The sequence below is a fragment of the Centroberyx affinis genome, unplaced genomic scaffold (assembly GCF_046629955.1).
Source record: "Centroberyx affinis isolate AG114_WGS23_722 - 3 ecotype Tasmania unplaced genomic scaffold, CSIRO-AGI_Caff_v1 ptg005023l_1, whole genome shotgun sequence".
NCBI classification, from domain to species: Eukaryota; Metazoa; Chordata; class Actinopteri; order Beryciformes; family Berycidae; genus Centroberyx; species Centroberyx affinis.
Window position 1 is genome coordinate 1 of NW_027282476.1, and position 19,380 is coordinate 19,380.

General features: G+C 42.2%; 1 protein-coding gene across 1 annotated transcript in view; it reads right to left on the minus strand.

The window, feature by feature from the left end:
- Positions 1 to 382: 382 nt before the first annotated feature.
- Positions 383 to 19,380, minus strand: part of cacna1ba (calcium channel, voltage-dependent, N type, alpha 1B subunit, a) — a gene marked incomplete at both ends in the record, with an annotated part of 85,168 nt that continues 66,170 nt past the window's right edge. The window contains 14 exons of the mRNA XM_071545711.1: positions 383 to 474; positions 628 to 693; positions 1,323 to 1,439; positions 2,100 to 2,105; positions 2,757 to 2,840; positions 2,923 to 3,033; positions 3,151 to 3,315; positions 4,134 to 4,335; positions 4,988 to 5,125; positions 8,464 to 8,624; positions 9,424 to 9,520; positions 15,102 to 15,122; positions 18,581 to 18,592; positions 19,213 to 19,319. Coding sequence (XP_071401812.1) covers positions 383 to 474; positions 628 to 693; positions 1,323 to 1,439; positions 2,100 to 2,105; positions 2,757 to 2,840; positions 2,923 to 3,033; positions 3,151 to 3,315; positions 4,134 to 4,335; positions 4,988 to 5,125; positions 8,464 to 8,624; positions 9,424 to 9,520; positions 15,102 to 15,122; positions 18,581 to 18,592; positions 19,213 to 19,319 — 1,379 coding nt within the window. The remainder of the gene's footprint in view (positions 475 to 627; positions 694 to 1,322; positions 1,440 to 2,099; positions 2,106 to 2,756; positions 2,841 to 2,922; positions 3,034 to 3,150; positions 3,316 to 4,133; positions 4,336 to 4,987; positions 5,126 to 8,463; positions 8,625 to 9,423; positions 9,521 to 15,101; positions 15,123 to 18,580; positions 18,593 to 19,212; positions 19,320 to 19,380) is intronic.

Sequence of the window (19,380 nt, forward strand, 5' to 3'; positions counted from 1 at the left end):
ATAGAGATCAGTTAGACATAGCCAGATGTGAATGCAGTGCAAGGCTGATGTGAAGTGATAGGGAAAGAGACAGACTACATGATGATATTGTTGCCTGGTGCAATCGAACGGGTTGTGCTTCTTGTTCTATATCTGAGAGGATTTGAAAAAGATCCAGTGGGTGGTGATATGGGTTCATAAATAAAAAATAAATTCAATCTCTTCAGCTATGCCATACTATGAAGGTTCAGGAAGGGATACAATTGAAGGTGACATCATCAGGACAGACTGAGCATGATTAATTTACAACAAACTTCAATGATGATGATGAATGATGACGATTTTTGATAGAAAACTGGATTTGGATTTGGCCACCGTGACCTTATGTGCCCAGTGCCTGTACCTGAACAGCAGCATGAGAGCCTGGAGGAAAGTGCGGAAGTTGTTGTGATGATTGATGGCCGTGTCCTCATTCAGGTCAATGTTACCAAACACCTAGGGGGGGAGACACAATGAGGTAAAGGGATGTTTATTGTCTAATTAATGTGCAATAGATGTTTTATTTATGTTCACGCTATTCCATTTTAATGATGCATCACTGTAGGGCTACTGCAGCCTGTGTGACCAAAGTAGAGAGGCATCACCCACCTGCATCCCAATGATAGCATAAATGAAGAACAGCATCGCAATCAGCAGGCAGACATAGGGCAGGGCCTACAGGGAACAATAGGAAACCAAAACACACTTAATTATTTATATTCATTCAGAATCACTCCAGCCCAGGGTGTTTGTGTGTGTGTGTGTGCATGTGGCTGTGTGTGTGGGTGCAAGTGTGGGCCTGTGTGTGCATATACAGTAGGTGTTTGTTCATGTGCACACAAATATACTGTATGTGCAAGCATGTGTGCATGTAGATGCATGCATACATGCAATATGCGTATGTCTCAAATGTGGAACACACTACCAACTGAAATAAAATGAACTCAAGATATTAAGAAAGGCTGGCTGAAGCAAAATCAGAGCTGTATACATTTTTAATTATTTAATTATTTAATGATTTCCTTTTTTTTTTCTTTAAATAATGTTCTATAATTGTATGTAACCTTGATACTTTCCTTTTTTTTTTCTCTCTTACTAAAAGCCTAACTAGGGACAGGAGTTGGAAACTAGCAATAGCTATAATCTCTGTATGCAGAACATCAGTTACATCAACTTGTTTGTAACGAGTTGAAGTGGTACTATGTTAACTTGCATTGTCCCTATCCCTATTGTCCCATTGTCCCATAACTATATAAATAAATAAATGTGTGACTGTGTGTGTGTGTGTGTGTGTGTGTGAGTACCTTGAAGGACTGGACGAAGGTCCACAGCAGGATGCGGATGGTGTATCCCTGCCTCAGCAGCTTGATGAGCCGAGCGGCTCTGAAGAGCCTCAGGAAGCTCAGGTTCAACAACCTGTCCTGTTAGGACATCAAGCATTTACCAATCAGCTACCCTTATCTATTACTAATAAACACACCCTTATCAGCATCTAATTATTTCAAATGTCAGTCACTGGATTGGTTTCCACTTATCTACACCATCGCAATGGTGACATATTGACCCCCTTTATCGTGCATCTTGGGTGATTGGATTGTAATCTGATCCACTCTGATCACCAAAACCAGATGCATTTGGCCTCACTAATGTGTGTGAGAGTGTTTGTGAATGCAACACATCTCCAAACCACATATAGCAACTACATAAAATGGAAACTGAATACAAATCAAACACAAGTCAAGTAACTCGGATAATAAACATCCTTGTCAAAAATGGATTGTACTCATGGATGGAGAACGAGCAAGACAGTCAATTTTAAAGGATGCAAGTATTACAAGAGAAAGTGAGATGCACAGCAGTCTGCATTTTGGCGAGGGAAAGAGAAATCAGACTTCAGTGTATATACCGGAGATGCATGTTAAAGTCTGGTGTAAATGTAATCCAGCTGAATCATATCCAAACACAATCTGGACCCAAGATAGTAGGATGGTAGGATCCTAACAGTTCTCTAGAGAGCAGGACATGGTGAATATCGTAATGTGCGAGTTACAAGCAGAGAATCACAATGGAAAGTCACTCACCGTGGTCTAGTGACGTTTTGGACCAGAGGATGGCAACACCGGTGAGGACAATCAACAAGATGACAATGCAGAGAGCAGGACAGAGACAGAGAGAGAGGGAGAGGGAGAGAGAGAGGAGCAGAGTAGAGGAGAGCAGAGGAAGGACGGAAGAAAGAAGGCAGGAGAGGCGAGAAACAGTAACAGTCATATTGCACAACATAGACTGATTAAACTCAACAAATACACACATGTAAATCAGCTGGAACACACATTTATACACGTAGCTGCACTATAAAGAACAGCCTTGACTGAATAAAGAAAACAGTATCAAACAACACAAAGTGCACAACAGCATGCTGCCCCTGCTCTACACGGCATATAAAAGATAGCCTTGATTAGTCTCTAAGCTGGATTCAAAGAAGCCGTCCATCCTCAGATCCTGTATCAGACCTGGGGGATAGATCGATGCTATCAACGCAAGTCTCTCCCTCTCTCTCCCAGCTTCCCCCCTCTCTCCTCGTCTAAGTTCTCAGGCTCTCTGGACCGGGGCCAAGTCGTCGTCTTTGCTGATACGGCTAGTTAGCGTGTCTGCACAAAGCCCGGTGTACAGGCTGCTTTGTGTAGCGCTGTCACTGCCCTAGCTGTGGAGGGAGGGAGGGGGGGGGGGGGTGCTCTTACATTGATTTCAGTGACCAGGATGTCCGTGATGCTGCCCAGTACTGTCACAAAGTCAAACACGTTCCAGGCGTCCTTCAGGTAGTTCTAGGTGGGGGGAGGAAACGGATTCAAAAATGAGTTATGAATGATTCAGTGCGGTAACATCTTGTTATCGAATTGTACCCACCAGTGGACCGAAAGCGATGATCTTCAGGATGCACTCCAGAGAGAAGAGGGCGGTGAAGACGATGTTGAGGTTCTTCAGCATCGCCTCGTAGAAGTCCGGAGCACCGTGGAACTGGAAGACGCAGGGAAAGAGACCTTTTTTGTACTTTGAGTTGGCTGGACCATGACTGAGCAGACAAAGAAAAGACACCGTTATGAAACCATTATGAAAGATCCAACGAGTGCTTACCTTCATCATGAGTACCACGGTGTTGACGGCGATCATGATCATGATGGAGTACTCGAAGGGAGCTGAGACCACGAATTTCCACATCCTGTACTGGAATGACTGGGTGTTCTCCGGCATGTAGCGAGTCAGAGGCTTGGCGTTGATGGCGAAGTCGATGCAAGCCCTCTGCAACGAAGACAAACGCAATCTTGACTGGATGAATGGATGAATAGATAAGATGGATGGATGGACCCATTTTATCTAATTAAATCCTATGACTGTCCCATGACATAGAGTGTAATTTTCCATGACCAATAACTGAGAGCGTCTCTGTTCAGATGTTCCAAGTCTTGTTTTGGCTTCAATGTGAATTAGGACATCTGTAATCAGGGAAGTGCTACTTTGGGTTAATTATTCCATCAAAGGTAACTAGATCAACCAGCATGATTGATGATGATTATGAAGAGACTTTCGGGATACGTATGATTTCCCATATTTTTTCCAGGCCAGGAAATATGGGCAGAAATATGTGTCACTAGAAACTGAAATTGAATTATTTATATTTGAATTTGAATTGCTCAATTTGAATAATTGCATTAAAAACTGAATTTGAATCACATAATTTGAATTTGTATTGTTTCACTGGAATAATTGCATTGAAAAACTGAATCTGAATAGCATAATTAGGGGTCCAAGCACAAAGTGCTGGGAACACTGAAGTATTTATGTTGGGGCTTCTGAGTGTTGTTTCTGCTGGGTCTAGCCCCACAGAGAGCATATGAAGAGAATGGGATGACATAAAAATGACATAGACTCTTGCTATCTAGCTATCTGAAGTCTTTGCTTACAAAATAACATTATTTTAGATGCTACAACCCATCTGTATGAACTCAACTTTGGTCCAGATTTCAAAAAGAAGCGCTCCAGCTATTCGACAGATCTAATCAAGAGCTTTAACTTATTAAATAAAACTCATAGTCGGTTGCAATTTCTTCTGCTTCTACCTCGTTCTTCTCCAAGCTGCACTCCGACATGGCCTTGTCTCCCTGCTCCTGGAAGGTGATGATGATCAGAGCGACGAAAATGTTGACGAAGAAAAAAGGGAAGACGACAAAGTAGACCACGTAGAAGATGGAGATCTCTATCCGGTAGCCTGGACTGGGACCCTGGTCTTCGAAGGTGGCGTCCACAGAGTGCTTCAAGACACTGGAGGGAGAGGTGCACAATAGGATACAACAGTTTAGCAGTGGAATAAATAGTATGTGATCTTTAATATAATGTTCTATGGTGGTAAGACTATTTTAACAGTGAAAACTAGTAAAACTGCAGTACCTGACGTAACCTACAATAACTTTAAAGTCCCAATCTATTCTGCGAAGCATGAACTTTAGAATGTTAAAACGCTTTTTAACCAGTGACAAAGCAATCTCTTCAACAGCATATGTGAATAGACCCAATATTTACATGGTCAAAAAAATTATAGACTATAATCTATACAACTAAACTCATGAAAATGATGACAGCATAAGTTTCTTTGCCTAAAAGCAGAGATTGACACTTAATGCTCTTTTGTGAATACTTAACAGGCATGAGATTAACATTCAGCGTTGGAGATATGAAGGCTTATTTTCATTAAGAGAGCTAATATAGTCTTAACCGCAAAAGCAACCCCATGCTAGGCCACGCGCGCCTTCAGGTTATGAGACGTGAGCTGTATATAACTGACTTTCATTTCTGACAGTCTAGCATTATCATCCATCAGCAAATCATCTACTGACAGAATTAAGGGAACGACTGCATGGATAGACTGTAATTATTATCTGTGCTGGTCTGGGATAGGCCAATAGCTTGTCCTTACGTTGGCCAGCCCTCCCCAGTGGACACGGTGAAGAGGGTGAGGAAGGCCCACAGCACGTTGTCATAGTGGAACTCATATTTCTTCCACTCCCTCGGCATGGCGGCCACTTCGTCTTTGTCGTAGTCCAGGAACTGCCCTCTGGATTAATTATAAAGAGTAGAAGAATAGGAACTTGCAATGAAGACTGCAAGGACTATGGTATTATACATATAACATTTGGATAAAACTAACAACAACATGAAATGGAGCAGCTTTGGGCTGCCTCTCTGAGAAGCTAAAGTAATTGTCTTCACGGTTTTCTAAAAAGCTGCAAGCCATGCAGGAAAACTGCCACCGAAGGTCGATCTCAGCCTAAACCTTGTTTTTTGTAAGGGGAGTTTGCAGTTCACTCTCCATAGCTTCACTCCTTTATAGACAGTAGTCGATACACAAATTTCAGGGGGGATGGTGCGGTCTTATGGGGACAAACAATTTGATAGTGAGGAAGACAGCGTGGAGGGTAGGGGACCAGCTGTTTACCCTTTTGTTTATATTGTAACAGCACAAAGGTAATTCTATACTCAAAAGACATGCATATTAGGGATGTTAGGCATAAGATACTACTGCCAATGCCCTTAACCAAGGCACTGGCCTCAGAATTGGAGTTGGTACCTGGGCGCTGCACTGTGGCTGCCCACTGCTCCTGAGCAGTTAGGATGGGTCAGATGCAGAGGATCACAAGGTGAGCAGGAGCTCGTGGAGGTTTGATAACTATAAATTTAAAGTTTAGATAAGATAAAATAGATAGCTACATATTCCTTCACTCCCCTTGCCATGCTAGATAGCAATAGTTAATTTGAGTTTGAGTTAAGATAGATCATGTGAAAATTACAATATTTCTGTCAGTTTACTTTTATATTTCTGTCAGTATTTCGTTAAATTCAGTCTAGATTCTTCTTTCTCGCCCTCGGATTTGCTGAAAACTCCAGATGCGCAATATTCTCTAAAATGATTAAATATCAATAAGTGGCTTACACATTTCTTGACTGAATGATATCTTGCCATAGAGAGGGATGAAAGGGGGGATGGCAGTTTTACAAAGGGGATGGTTTTTGACAATTGCTATTTCAAGGGGGGTGGCATCCCCTCGCATCCCCCCTCAAATCGACTACTGTTTATAGCGGGCTTTCAGGTATCATAACACACCCTCTGGTGGCCATATTTGAGGTCCTCCGCTTTTGAGCAACAATGACTGAGAACAGCTGGTTAGGTTTCTACACGTTCTAACTCGGCCATCTCAACAATCCAGAACAGACATGGTTAATTTCTGGGCTTTTTGACTGGAAACTGATAATTTCACCATTGACAAATCTAATCAATATTGTGTTTTGATACTGTCAGATTATTAGCTAGCTAACCACTGTGTCTGGCCAGCAAGCCATCACCATCTTCTTATAAACATTTCCGATTTGCATACTAGCTAACGTATGTAGTAGAAGATAGCATTAGTAGTGGCCAGTAGTTGCATATTAACATCAGTTGCTTTGCTAAGTTAGCTAGCTGTGTGAAAAAAACAACTGTTTGTTCACAACTTACTCCTCTCAAGCTACGTTGGTAACACTTTACAATAAGGGTCACAAAGTTAATGGTTAGTTAATGCTTAATAAGCATTAACTAAACCTTAATTAACAGTTAACTAATGTGTCTGGTAATCATTTACTAATGGTGTTCATGTTAACTAAGGTATTAATTTATACATTATTTAATAGTCAAAACTATTAAATAATGTATAAATTAATACCTTAGTTAACATGAACACCATTAGTAAATTACACATTAGTTAACTGTTAATTAACTTAGTGACCCTTATTGTAAAGTGTTACCGCTACGTTTAAGTTTAGCGACAACTTTATTTGCATACATTTCTTAGTGAATAAGACAAAAACTCTGTGCTCTTAGCTCAAGCAACTGAGGTGCAAAAAATTAGCAGAATGCCTTTGCAAGGTAATCTTTGTAAATCTGGAGTGTTTTGGAGTAGAGGCTAGACTGAAAGACAGTCCCCTGTGTCACAGTAACCTGTGTCACAGTAATCTATTGCTATACAATAGTAAGATGAGATAACACAACACAAACAAAAACAACTTAAATAGTACACAAAAGCAGTAAAGTATATAGAGAAAGAGAAAAATATTTAGAATATTGCAAGATTTTAAAAGGTTTTCAGTATTTGCCATCCTGAGTCTGGAAGGCTGTTCCACAGTCTAGGTGCCTTTACAGCAAGTGTGTGATTACCTTACGTTTTCATTCTAGAGACCTTGGAACCTCAGGAAGAGCTCTGCCAGAGGACCCGAGAGTACATGGCTGCTCGTATGAGGTTAAAAGCTCTATTGTGCTAAACCATGCAATGCCTTGTAGGTGATGAAACTAATTTTAAAGTCAATTTTATATTTGACTGGCAGCCAATGAAGGGGGGCCATTATTGGGGTGATGTGTGACCTGCGACTTGTTTTAGTCAAGAGCCGTGCCGTGCTGCAGCGTTCTGCAGCAACTGGAGCTGGGCCACTGAAGGTTGGCTAAGGCAGGAAAACAAGGTATTGCAGTAGTCAAGACATGGAGACAAAAGCATGAATAACTCTCTCAAGATTCTGTCATGAAGAGTTTTCAGTTAGTTGAGGTCTTTGGCTGGAATGAAAGATAAAGCTGTGTATCATCAGCATAGCAGTGATAACAGACACCATCAAAACAACAAATAATATGACCTATAGAGCATGTAGAGAGGAAACAGAATAAGGCCAAGTATAGGCCCTTGGGGAACTCCACATGTTAATGGAGCACAACATCAGACATAGTCACCAATTGAGACTACAAATATTCTGTTTGATAGGTATGATGCAAACCAATCAAGGGCAGTCCCTGAGATGCCCGCCTGTCTGTCGAGAAGGATTTGATGATCAATGGTATCAAAGGCTGCACTCAAATCGAGCAGCAATAATATAGAGCATTCCCCAAAACAAAAGCCTGATTGAAAATGATCAAAAATTTTCTTTTTTTCCACTACATCGAGGAGCTGCTTAGATGCAATTTTCTCTAGAACCGTAGATACAAAGGGAACCTTAGAAATAGGTCTAAAATGTTGAGGTGATGGGTCTAGACCGTTATTGTTTTTTAGAAGTGGCTGAATAATGGCCTGCTTAAAACAATCAGGAACACAGCCAGATGTGAGGGAGCTATTCACAATAACCAGAAGGCTAGGATCAATATCACCCGTTACCTGTTTAAGGAAAGATGTAGGTAAGACACCTAGTGGACTGGATGATGATCACATATGGGAAACAATATCAGTGAGGTTGTGCAAAGAAATAGTACAGTTGAGAAGGGTTAGACCAGTAGGGGTACCTGGGGCATAGGGGTAGTTTTAACCATGGTTTACAAGATAAAAGAGACTGAGGTAAGACATCATGAAGTGGGGGATTTCAGACTGCAGCGTGTGGACCAACCTGCAGTCCTTTTTCAGGCCCTTGGACTCATCGGTGCAGTAGAAGAATTTTCCCTTGAAGAGCTGAACGGCGATGACGGCAAAGATGAACATGAAGAGGATGTAGACGATGAGGATGTTCAGCACGTTCTTCAACGAGTTGACGACGCAGTCAAACACCGCCTGAGGACCGGCACACACACACACACACACACACACACACATTTGTTTTAGGGATAAACTGGAGGCTCCATGTTCTGAGCACAGAGTCTGAGGCAACTCTCGATGCTGCTTTCTTGTCCCGGTCTCCCTTGAAAAAGAGACTCACACAGGCTCTATTTTCATGAATCAATGGCGCATGGCACAAAGTGCAGTCAAAGGCGCAAGGCAGGGTGGGATTAAGAGTAATACATATTAAGTAGGTGTGGTAGGGGCTGTCGTCAGTCATGACCAATCAAATCAACTTTTCCTTCCTTTTAAAAGCAGTTCACCACTTCATTGGCGCAAAGCCCCACCATCCGCCGTCGTGAAAATAGTGCCCTAAATCAGTGATTCTCAACGTTTTTCATATCAAGGACCGCTAATTTAGTCCACATTAGGGCCACGGACCCCCATTTGATGAGTCTCTCTGACCCAAATATGAGAATATTTTTATTGTTATGTTATGATTTTGTCCAGAATCCCATGACTATCTGTATTGTAGGTAGAGAGATAACAGAGAAACTATGATCAAAACAGTCATTCTTCTACATTCTCTAATTGTGTTAACTTCCTGAAGATTAAATAATGCTGAGGTTGAACAATTCATCAATTTGCTGGGGACCCCCTGGAACCCCCTCAAGGACCCCTGGTGGTCCCAGGACCCCACGTTGAGAACCACTGCCCTACATCTCAATGGGACTAACCTGGTTAAATAAAGGCTAAATAACTCAAAATCAAACTAAAAGTGTAGTGCTGTTGTGTGGTGGACATCAGGCAGAACCTTGAGTTTTGGCAGACGCTTGATAGTCTTGAGAGGCCGTAGGACTCGGAGAACCCTCAGAGACTTGATGGTGCTTATGTCTTTGCCTTTGGTGCCCCTGTGAAAAGTAAACACAGTTAGACCTTACAAAGAATTACTCGATGTCATCTGCAGAGAGCATTCAGTTTGTAAAATCTTTTCCTGTATTACTAATATTGTTGAACTGTAAAAGTAGGATAAATTCATTTTCAGCCTAGAATTTGATATAATAGCCAACGTACATTTATGTGACAGTTGCTATGTTTCTATCCAACTATCAAGTGACTTTTCTGTAAATTTTTGAAATGTAGCAAAAAATTGGTTCGTATGTGCGCATCGCTTTTTGCAATGCACGGTGGTTCAGGGAATTATGGTATGCACTGTTAGGCCACGCAGAACCCTAAGAGCCCTGCATATGGGAAATACAGTGTGTGCTCGTGTACCGCAAGAGTAGGTGGGACGCGATTCAGGAGTCTGGGCTGAGGCTAGTTTTGCAATGAAATTTAATCCAATTATAAGCCAATTATACCAAAGCTGCATAATTATTTATTTGACAAATGCGTTTCCATTTATGTGTTTCTATTTATCACATCATTTCTTTATAATCCACTTCAAGCAAGCATAAAAACATTTTTGTGATATTGTGGACATTTCATCTTTCATTTTGTCATTTCCACATTCAGGTTTTCTAATACAGTACATCCTAATTTCCAAAAAACAGCTGGATGGAAACCCAGCTACTGAAAATTTAACTTGGAATATGTTCAATATAATAGTCACAGAGCAATCCATAGAACAATCCATGACTTAACCCACTATTGTAGACTCTAACAAAGCAACGCATAGTAGGCATCAGAAACTGGCCGATTGGAACTGTGTTGAATATATCATGTTGATTCATGCTTTACTTCTTGTCCTTTTACACTACATGGGAAGGATCATACGTAACAAATGCCTGTTTTTAAAGTAACTGAGTACATTTTAAATGAGCTACTTTTACTTGAGTACCAGTAAATTTACTTTACTAAATTTACTTTTTTTTTCTTTATGTTGCACATTGTTGTTCAAGCAGTACGCTCCCCATGATAGAAACAAACTCACACAGGGACATGCCTCTCCTAACCATCTAGCTATGTGTATCATGTAATCCTGGATTACATGAACCGGTCGGTCAGAAATCTGCATTTTAGCACATGCAAATCAAGTGGTTAGTTCACAGAAAGATGATTTTTTTTAATGTGAGCATGCAAATATGGTCACACTAAAGACTGTGCATCAGGGCTCTTAATCATAAAGAAGCTTTGAATGGGAGTGCTGTGGGTCTACAACTATGGCTCTACAACTAAATTAAATCTAAAGTAATATGTGTATCAATTCTGAACAACAACACATTCCCCATCATTTCTAGACTGTGTAATTCACAAACTTTTCAAGACCTGGAAATGATTCAATTCATTATCCAAACCTTAACCATTTGATCTACTCATTGATCCCAGATCAGTACTTCCTTGAAGCGTTATGCATTCAAGTCAAGGTTTCTTTGCTACAACCTATAATCAGTGATTCAAAAGAAACCAGAATGTTGCTTTTCAGAAGGAACCAATGTTGTTTTCATAAATATCTCCCCTTTAGTCTAAGCCATTAGAAAGTCCACCAGTCAAGATACTGTAAGAATTCCTAGATAGTCATTCCTATGGTCCAGCATTCCACTCAATAGCATGAACAAGTCTCTCCCAAAGCGAGAAACAAGAGAAACAAAACCCATCTGGAACTGCTCCATAGAGAATGAAATGGGAAACAGAATAAAGTAAGAATAGGAATCAGGATAAACTGACAACACTACTGGACCGTACAGACCATAGGAATAACCTATGTGAATTCTTAAACTGAGCGGTGTTCCCCTTTAAGCTGGGATGGTGCAACAACCACGAAAGAAGTAAAATGGAAAAGAGGATGTCAGACATAGAGGACAGAGAGTCTTAAACGACAAATGACAAAAAGGAGCGGAATCTGAAATCCTAACCACAAAGGAAGGATAAGCCAAAAATCTTCTGAAATAACATGTCAGGAGTTCTTTGCAGAATTTCATTAATAACCTCCCGGAAAATGTACGGGAGCGTTCCCTATAGCTTCTGATGTGCCTGTGCTGAATCAGCAGGATAGAAGAGACTCTGGGTAAAATAGAACATGCAGATAGCAAATGTCACAGGTCCCGTCTCACTATCTATCTCACATTAAGGGGGCAAAAGCTATAATGAGGTTTGCGGTTAAAACACCCTAAGCAAAAGACACTGAGGGTTTATGAAATTACATTAATACCATGCATATAATTAAAGCCGAGCTTCAATAAAGAGTCAATCACCCGCAACATCTTAGTTTACAGGAGCGGTTCTTGTCCTCTCTTGTCCCAATAAATCAGCTAAACACTGCAGTCTGTGCTTCCTGTCTGCTGTTCGATGAACAATCTTGTAAGCATCTCCGCATGTCACAAGATGACAGAAATATGAAGCCAACAAGGCGAACACTGACAGAATACAGCCACAGAACTCCCATCAGTAAATCACTCCTGTTTTATGTCTCTCACTGGTGTACACCCTGATATCATTCATACTCCACCACAGCACTAAAAAGCCCTGTTCTCTAAATGGGGGCATTTTTGTTTTTGGTTTGGGTTCACATGGCCCAACTGGGCTTGTAAACAAAATTCACATGGACTTACAAGTAGCTTGTTTATTGGACAGCGTTTTGGCAATCTCGGAACCCATCGTCTATCGGTCTGATGACGATTAGACTCTGGGGGTGACGGCCAATATTTCGGGGTTTCCAGTGTAGCCAGCGGACATCCGGGCCAAGACTTCCTCTTCCGTGCGCCGGTCATTGTTTACAGTCCGATTAGCAACTTGAGACGCGAGAATGGAGTCGGAGTTGAGAGACGATGTCTCATATGCAGATATCTGTTTATAGAGATTAGCCGAAATGTCGTCTGGACCTAAAACACCTACAAAAAGTATCAATGTTTGTGTATTGTGTGGAGAAACGTTCGACTCTCACGTCTCAAGTTGCTAATCGGACTGTAAACAATGACCGGTGCACGGAAGAGGAAGTCTTGGCCCGGATGTCCGCTGGCTACTCCAGAAACCCCGAAATATTGGCCGTTGCCACCAGAGTCTAATCGTCGTCAGACCGATCGACGATGGGTTCCGAGATTGGCGTTTTGGTGACCTGACTTCCCATGAGGTTAGAGATTTTGGTCAAAACTTTTCCGTAACTGACCTTCTCTGGTGTTCCTACTAGTTAAGAACACATGAAGAAATAGCTATATATGAGCACCAGTCCAGACTGAGCTTTGCCCCTTGGTTCATTTTGTTATGCTAGGCTTTTCAAGCATGAGGAACTGCTGGCTATCAGATGTTAACATCCGTCTCTTTATACCCATAAACCCTTGTGTTATGGAATCGTTCTCGCTTCTAAGGAACCACACAAGAGTTCTCTTGGGACTGAGACCCGCATTTTCTGAACTAAAGGTGTAATCGCTCCAGAGTTCAAACAAACTGCTCCAAACATGCTTGGCGTGAACGCACCCTAACTGTCTACTCGGTACATGGGGAGATAACAGCGGTGAGAGTGAAACCTCTGATTAGAATAGTCATTTGTATATATTCTCCCCCTGGAGTCCTGCGAAGGCCCCTGGACCCCACTTTGAGAACCGCTGCCTATTAGTTGCGGGCTATTCCCAAAGCAGCATGGCATCCGTGTGATGTGACTTGTGTTTTTTCTCTGCGGCCCTCTTGAGATCCCTCTACTCTAACAACACCCGCATGCAAGCAGCTTCATGCTCTGATGCACATTAGTCTAGCATGCTTTCACAGTAAAGTAGGGCCAGAGGTTTTTAGGCCAGACAGTCGCACAGTTGGGGGAATAACCACACAAGACATTCTGATAGCTTTCAAAGAACCCCCCCAGGTAGATTGAAGGAGGAGGAGAAAACGCAAGGTGATGCGGAGCCTCTGTAACACTGGGACTGTGGTTTGGGCTTTCTACAGGGGCTGAGATGTGACAAAACTCCTTAAGAGAGGGGGGGGAGGGGAGGGGAGCGGAGGGGGGGTTAAATTGATAATAAGGACATCAGCTTCAAAGGTGGCTGAGGCCAAGGCTGTTCATCATCTTCCTGGAACAAGAACAGAGAGCTGGGCCCTGGAAATAAAATCCCTCTTCTACTGTCTCAGCACTGCTCTATTTTTATCTCAGCTGTTCTCCAAACTCTCTCTCTCTCTCTCTCTCTCTCTCTAGGTGACTATGGATTGTGTTGCTCAGCACGCCAGCTACCTTACAGAAAAGTTGCTCTCAACCTTTTCGGCTCGCAACCCCCAAGAAACAAACGATGCCTTTGATGCTGGTGTAAATTCACAAATGGGAGAACTTTGACACCTAATGTTTTATTTTATGTTCTGTTTTCAGGGTGTTTTAATTGTTGTAAGAACGCTACAGGGGATGCGCAAAATAACAGAAACACCTCATGAAAAAGGACTTTAAAGGGACATTAAGATTAAGATTTCAAGTGCCTTAAAATTCCAATGGATTCCAATCATTGAGTCATTGATATTGATCAACAACACTATCAACCCCTGCAGATATATTATGGTCATTTTGTCTCATGGGGTGGGAAAAATCATACTTCTTCACCTTTAATTTTGAGGTACCTAAATCACAACTACAAAGGCAGCTACAGGCAAATCATATTAAGCTGTCTACTGGGAGTCATCAGGGCTGGTGATTGCTCTACACGGTCGTATAACAGCCAAAGAATATGAGGCCATTTTACACAACCAGGGGCACCCTAGGGTGCACTGTTCCCTTATTACGGTCTGATATTCCAAGATGTTAATGCCCCCATACACACGGCTAAACAAATTCAAGAATGAGCACCAGGATGAAGGATGAATTAAACTCTAAACTTTTATGGAAAGTAGATTTCCACCTTCTATCATCTATCATCTATGATATAATCTATCATCAAGCTTAAAAGCATCTAATAGATTCTAATTCAAAGTGCGTTATGCGAAACAGGTAGAAAAGCGGGAAATTAAATATAGAGACGCATTTGCTGTAACTGGTTATTGTGGGGGAAGATCAGGACAGTCTATGACACTTGGTGAATAGAATGACCATATTTTTTTTCCAAGACTCAAATTATCAAATGAAGAGTTTCATTCCAAAATGGGATATCAACCATTTAAAAAAATGTCACATGTGACATTTGCTCTGGTGGTATTGGTGGCATTAATGTAAAACCCACATTGGACCTTTGGTTACTATTTAAGTGATTAGATAGGAAATAAAATATTAAGTTTTTTCACCCCAAAAAATGGCTTTGTAGCATTTTGGAATAAAACTGTTGAAACCTTAAATGTTTTTTAAGGAACAGAGGCAGGTTGCAGTTGAAAGCTGTCAGACAGAGGTTCCCGTTGTGTTGAAAAGGCATGTGATTCACTGCAGTATGGGTTTATTGTTGTTATACATGAACCTGATCTAAGCAGAAGAAGAATGAGACATAAGAGGGGATTGGAGTTGGGGAAAGGGGGGGGGGGGGTTAGGTAAGGTGGGGTTTTGGGGTATGGGGTGGGGGTGAGGGAGGGGGACGGCATAGGGGGGTTCCCCACCTGGTCACACCTTGTTGCGATCTAATTGGGGGAAAACAGTGGTAAAACACAAGGTACAGCACATTTATGGATGCTTCACACACGCACGCACAAACAAAATAATGCATAATGTTTGCATCAAATGACAAAAACACCATAATGGTTTCTGTGGATGAGAGTAGATAGAGATATATGATGATTGGTAGCACAGTTGGGTGAGTTAAGCCCCAGTAGAGAACGGACTACACCGACTAAATTATATTAGGCCATAATGACAGAAAATAAAAAGGTGATTGGATGCTGAATGTGCCTGTTATTTTTGGAGGTAGCCTATCATTGAAGAAACACACAAATCAAGTCTGTCTGTTACTCCTGGTACTTGCTCAGCTCTTGTTCTCTGGCTGCAACTTCTCGGTCTCAACCAAAATATCAGGGGGAGACGAGCTGACGCCTAACAAGAGCAAGAATGACAGGCTTCTTGGGGGGGGGGGGGGGGGGATTTTCAGGGGAAAAAAAAAAATCTCAATTTTCATACCCAAACCCCAAAAAAACAGGTCGCCGCTTCGCATCTGAGGCTGCCGTGAAAAAGGCAGCTCTGCAGTGTGCGGCGTGGAAATGTGAAATGTGTCCGGAAAAAGGCTGCAAACTGGAGCCGAGCCCTCCGGTGGTTCCGGTAGAAAAAAAAAAAGGGGGTGGAGGGGGGGGAGATGACGCAGATTCACAGACTTCGGCGCTGTGGCTCGTCCTCCTCCTCGCCACAGGCAAGTCGGTCGAATGGATGGCAGGCGGGAACGAGCCGCTTCCGGAGACATGCATGGAGGATGGAGTGACGGCTGACCATCAAACAGAACTTCCTGTCTGTCACCACCGATATGGGAGTGGCCTGGGGGGGTCAAATAGCATTTGCGAATAATCCTCGGGGGGGTTGGTTTGAACCGGATGGGTGGAGTTTACCGCATCGGAAACTCAAGACAGCGTCGGGTGGATTGTGAGTCGCAGAAAAGTACGCAAAACTAATGGAAGACTTTCCTGTGATTGTCTGAACTTTCGCGCAGCAGCAAACCCCACCCGTCTGGCATGTAAGCAGGGCTAAAACAAACCACGGAAAGAATTCACAAACGCTATCTAGCACAGGTTTGGAACCAAGCCATATACATCCTTATCTGTGACACTGAGTTTGACAGATACAGGCCAAAGTAGTGTAGCGTATACTGCACATATGTGGAAATGATGTGACAGTACGGTCATAGAGCAGTCATTAAAAACCTACGGGGTGACGGCATACATGTCAAACAGTCTAATCTAATGGGCATGCTCGGATCGACGGGGGAAGATCGATATTCACTGGGAGTGTACTCATGCCCTCCGGCGGCAGCTCGGCCGCTACATTAGTGTGCCTTTGGTGAATTAATAATAGAAAATGTGAAATTGATGGTATCATTCCAGTCCAAGCAGCACATCCATTACTCCGGCGAGGCGAGGCGCTGGTGAAAATGCCTCCCATCAGAGGCGAGGGTGGGGGGGAGATAAGGATGATGAACAGACGGAGGTGACATGCCCCTCTGTGGTGGAGGGGAGCATGGAGAAGAGGGGTCTGTAGCCAAGCAAATGAGGGTTAAGACGTGGGAAGGTGGGAGATGGACGACGAGATGGGAATGTGTCCCAGGCACAACAGTACGCACTGCAAAAAACACACCCATCTCAACAAGTAATTTCACCTCATATCAGTCTTGTAGTCTAATTTATTTTAAAGGAAAACACAATCTAAAACACTTCAATACTGTTAACAGCTAATGGGAATGCATCTATGTTTGCTTGGTGTATTTATCTTGTTCCCGTGAATATCTGGTCAATCTTAGACGATGTGGCGTCACGTTGACATATTTCCAGCAGCTACAATGGAGTTTGATATCAGAAAATGTTTCAGCTTTTGAAACATCAGCGGTAAACGTCAGGTTTTGGTGTCAGTCCCTCAGAATCAAAGAGCGAGGGCTTCTTTCTAGAGCCGCCATTTTGCACTGAGAGACGTTCAACAATCATACAGGGAGAAATCCATCGTAGAAGAGGAGAGAGACCAATTTCTCCACTGACAGTAGCCTCAATAGACCAGAATGCAATGCAGCCGCCACAAGCTATGTTGGGATTTGAGGAAGGGGCGTGGGTCATTCTGGGAAATGTAGGAAATCACTAACTCAACTAGAAGTAGACGAGGCAGGTTGACGGAAAGTGGGTACGCCAAAAAAGCAAATTACACTTCTAAGAGTGTAAGAGTGTCCGAGGGTGGCCTTTTCCTTTAAAATAGTAAAGTAAAATAAGTTAGAAATCTGCCAAAGAACGTGAGATAATGGCTCTGTCTCAATCCATCCCCTACGCCCACACCCTATCCACTCCGCTTCCATTTTTGCAAACTTGGTTTTCACATTTTTGCGAACTCCATTTTTGCGAATTCCGTTTTTTATGAACTCTGTTTACGTGTACTCTGTTTTTATGAAATCTGTTTACGTGAACTCTGATTTTGCGAAATCCGTTTTTGCGAAATCCGTTTTTGCGAACTCTGAACTTTTTGTTCTCGCAAACCCTATCCACTACACCTCCCTTTTTCATGAACTCGAAATGCTTCACGTGAAACGCATATTGAAGGGAATCCCAAACATTAGCGGGGAAGGGGAGCGGACTGTAGAAGCCTCCAACAGCGAGTGAATCAAAGTTCCCTGACGACTGTGATTTTTTAATGCACGTATTGTAGCCTTTTCAATGCACTTAACAGTGACTTTAAGCAAAATCACAGAATGTGATGATAATAATTTGAATCCTGACTTTCAAGTTAGAACCGTCTATGATAATAGTAATATCTTCTGCCCCTATACGCACGCATCAGTTGAAAGAACACAAATCTCACTTTATAACCTTTGATTATCTTGTTGATATCATGCATTTGCAGGGACAGTCGACAAGCCTAAGCCATTGATAACAACAGCTGGGCAACCAAGGCGTCCATTGGTAGCCATCGGTAGCAGGCTGCTTCCTGCTTCCAGTCCCAAAGTTACCAGTTCATTTATACCCCAACCCTTAGTAAGTAAGGCCCTTCACAGTTCCGAGTGTGACTTCATCTGGAGTGACACTTTGCGGTGAAGTGGTACTGGGTAGGGAGCCAACTGGGACAGGGCCAATATCTATTATTGTCATGTTGTTTCAGGGATTTTATTGAAACAAATGACGTCATCTTGTTACCAGTGGTGTGGCATTCGGTATTTCATGACATTGCCAAGGAAACTCTTGGATAAAGTCGAGACAAGTAACATTATCTCACCCCGTTGGTGAATTTTCGCACTAATTTTTCACCAAACAAATAAGGTTTAAAGAATGAATATGTGATGAAATTACTTGTTTTTGCAGTGTAAGCCGTGTTAGCTTTCTCTCTCACACACACACACACACACACACACACACACACACAGATACATAGACAGGCAAGATGAGAGAGGGAGAGGAGGCATTACCCCATGAAGCTCCTTCAAAACGATCCCAGCACAGAAACGGGGGAGAGGATCATGTCAATAACACACTCAGCACGACATAACGCACACACACACACACACACACACACACACACACACACACACACACACACATCTCGCTTCCAGGATTTGTTCAGCATTTTAGTTCACCTCTCATTCACTTCTAATAGAAGATTATTGTTTTGCTGCTATGTCCCTGCTTTTTTGTGTTGATCACATCCCTGCTTTATCATAAGATATGCACATACTCACATGTATAATCAGACATATTAACAGTATAGAAATTCGTTAATGTGATTACCACCCATAATAGAATAAATTACTGCTTGCAAAGTCTACAAATGAGCCTTCAACATACATCAACATCCTTCACTCACTGATTCAGAGTAAATTACAGTGTAGAAGATTATTTAACAAAACTACAGACCTCTCATCACATTCATACACATTTGAAACACAACACAAAAATTATAAAGTATAATATAAACATTAATACAACAGTAAAACATGGCAGATAGCTGAATTACAATAATGGATAACCAACCAGAACTTTGGAAATATGAACACAACCGTTGCTCATTTTAAGAGAAAAGTGTTTGAGTTATTGGACTTACGAAAATGCAAAAGCCACCAGCGCCCCACTGACCACTATGAAGTCCAGAATGTTCCACAGGTCCCTGAAGTAGCCACCGGGATGAAGCAGCAGGCCCAGGTCCACCATCTGCACCAAACACACCACTGTTACACCATACTCTTCCTCATTCCTCTAAGTCAGCTAGTGA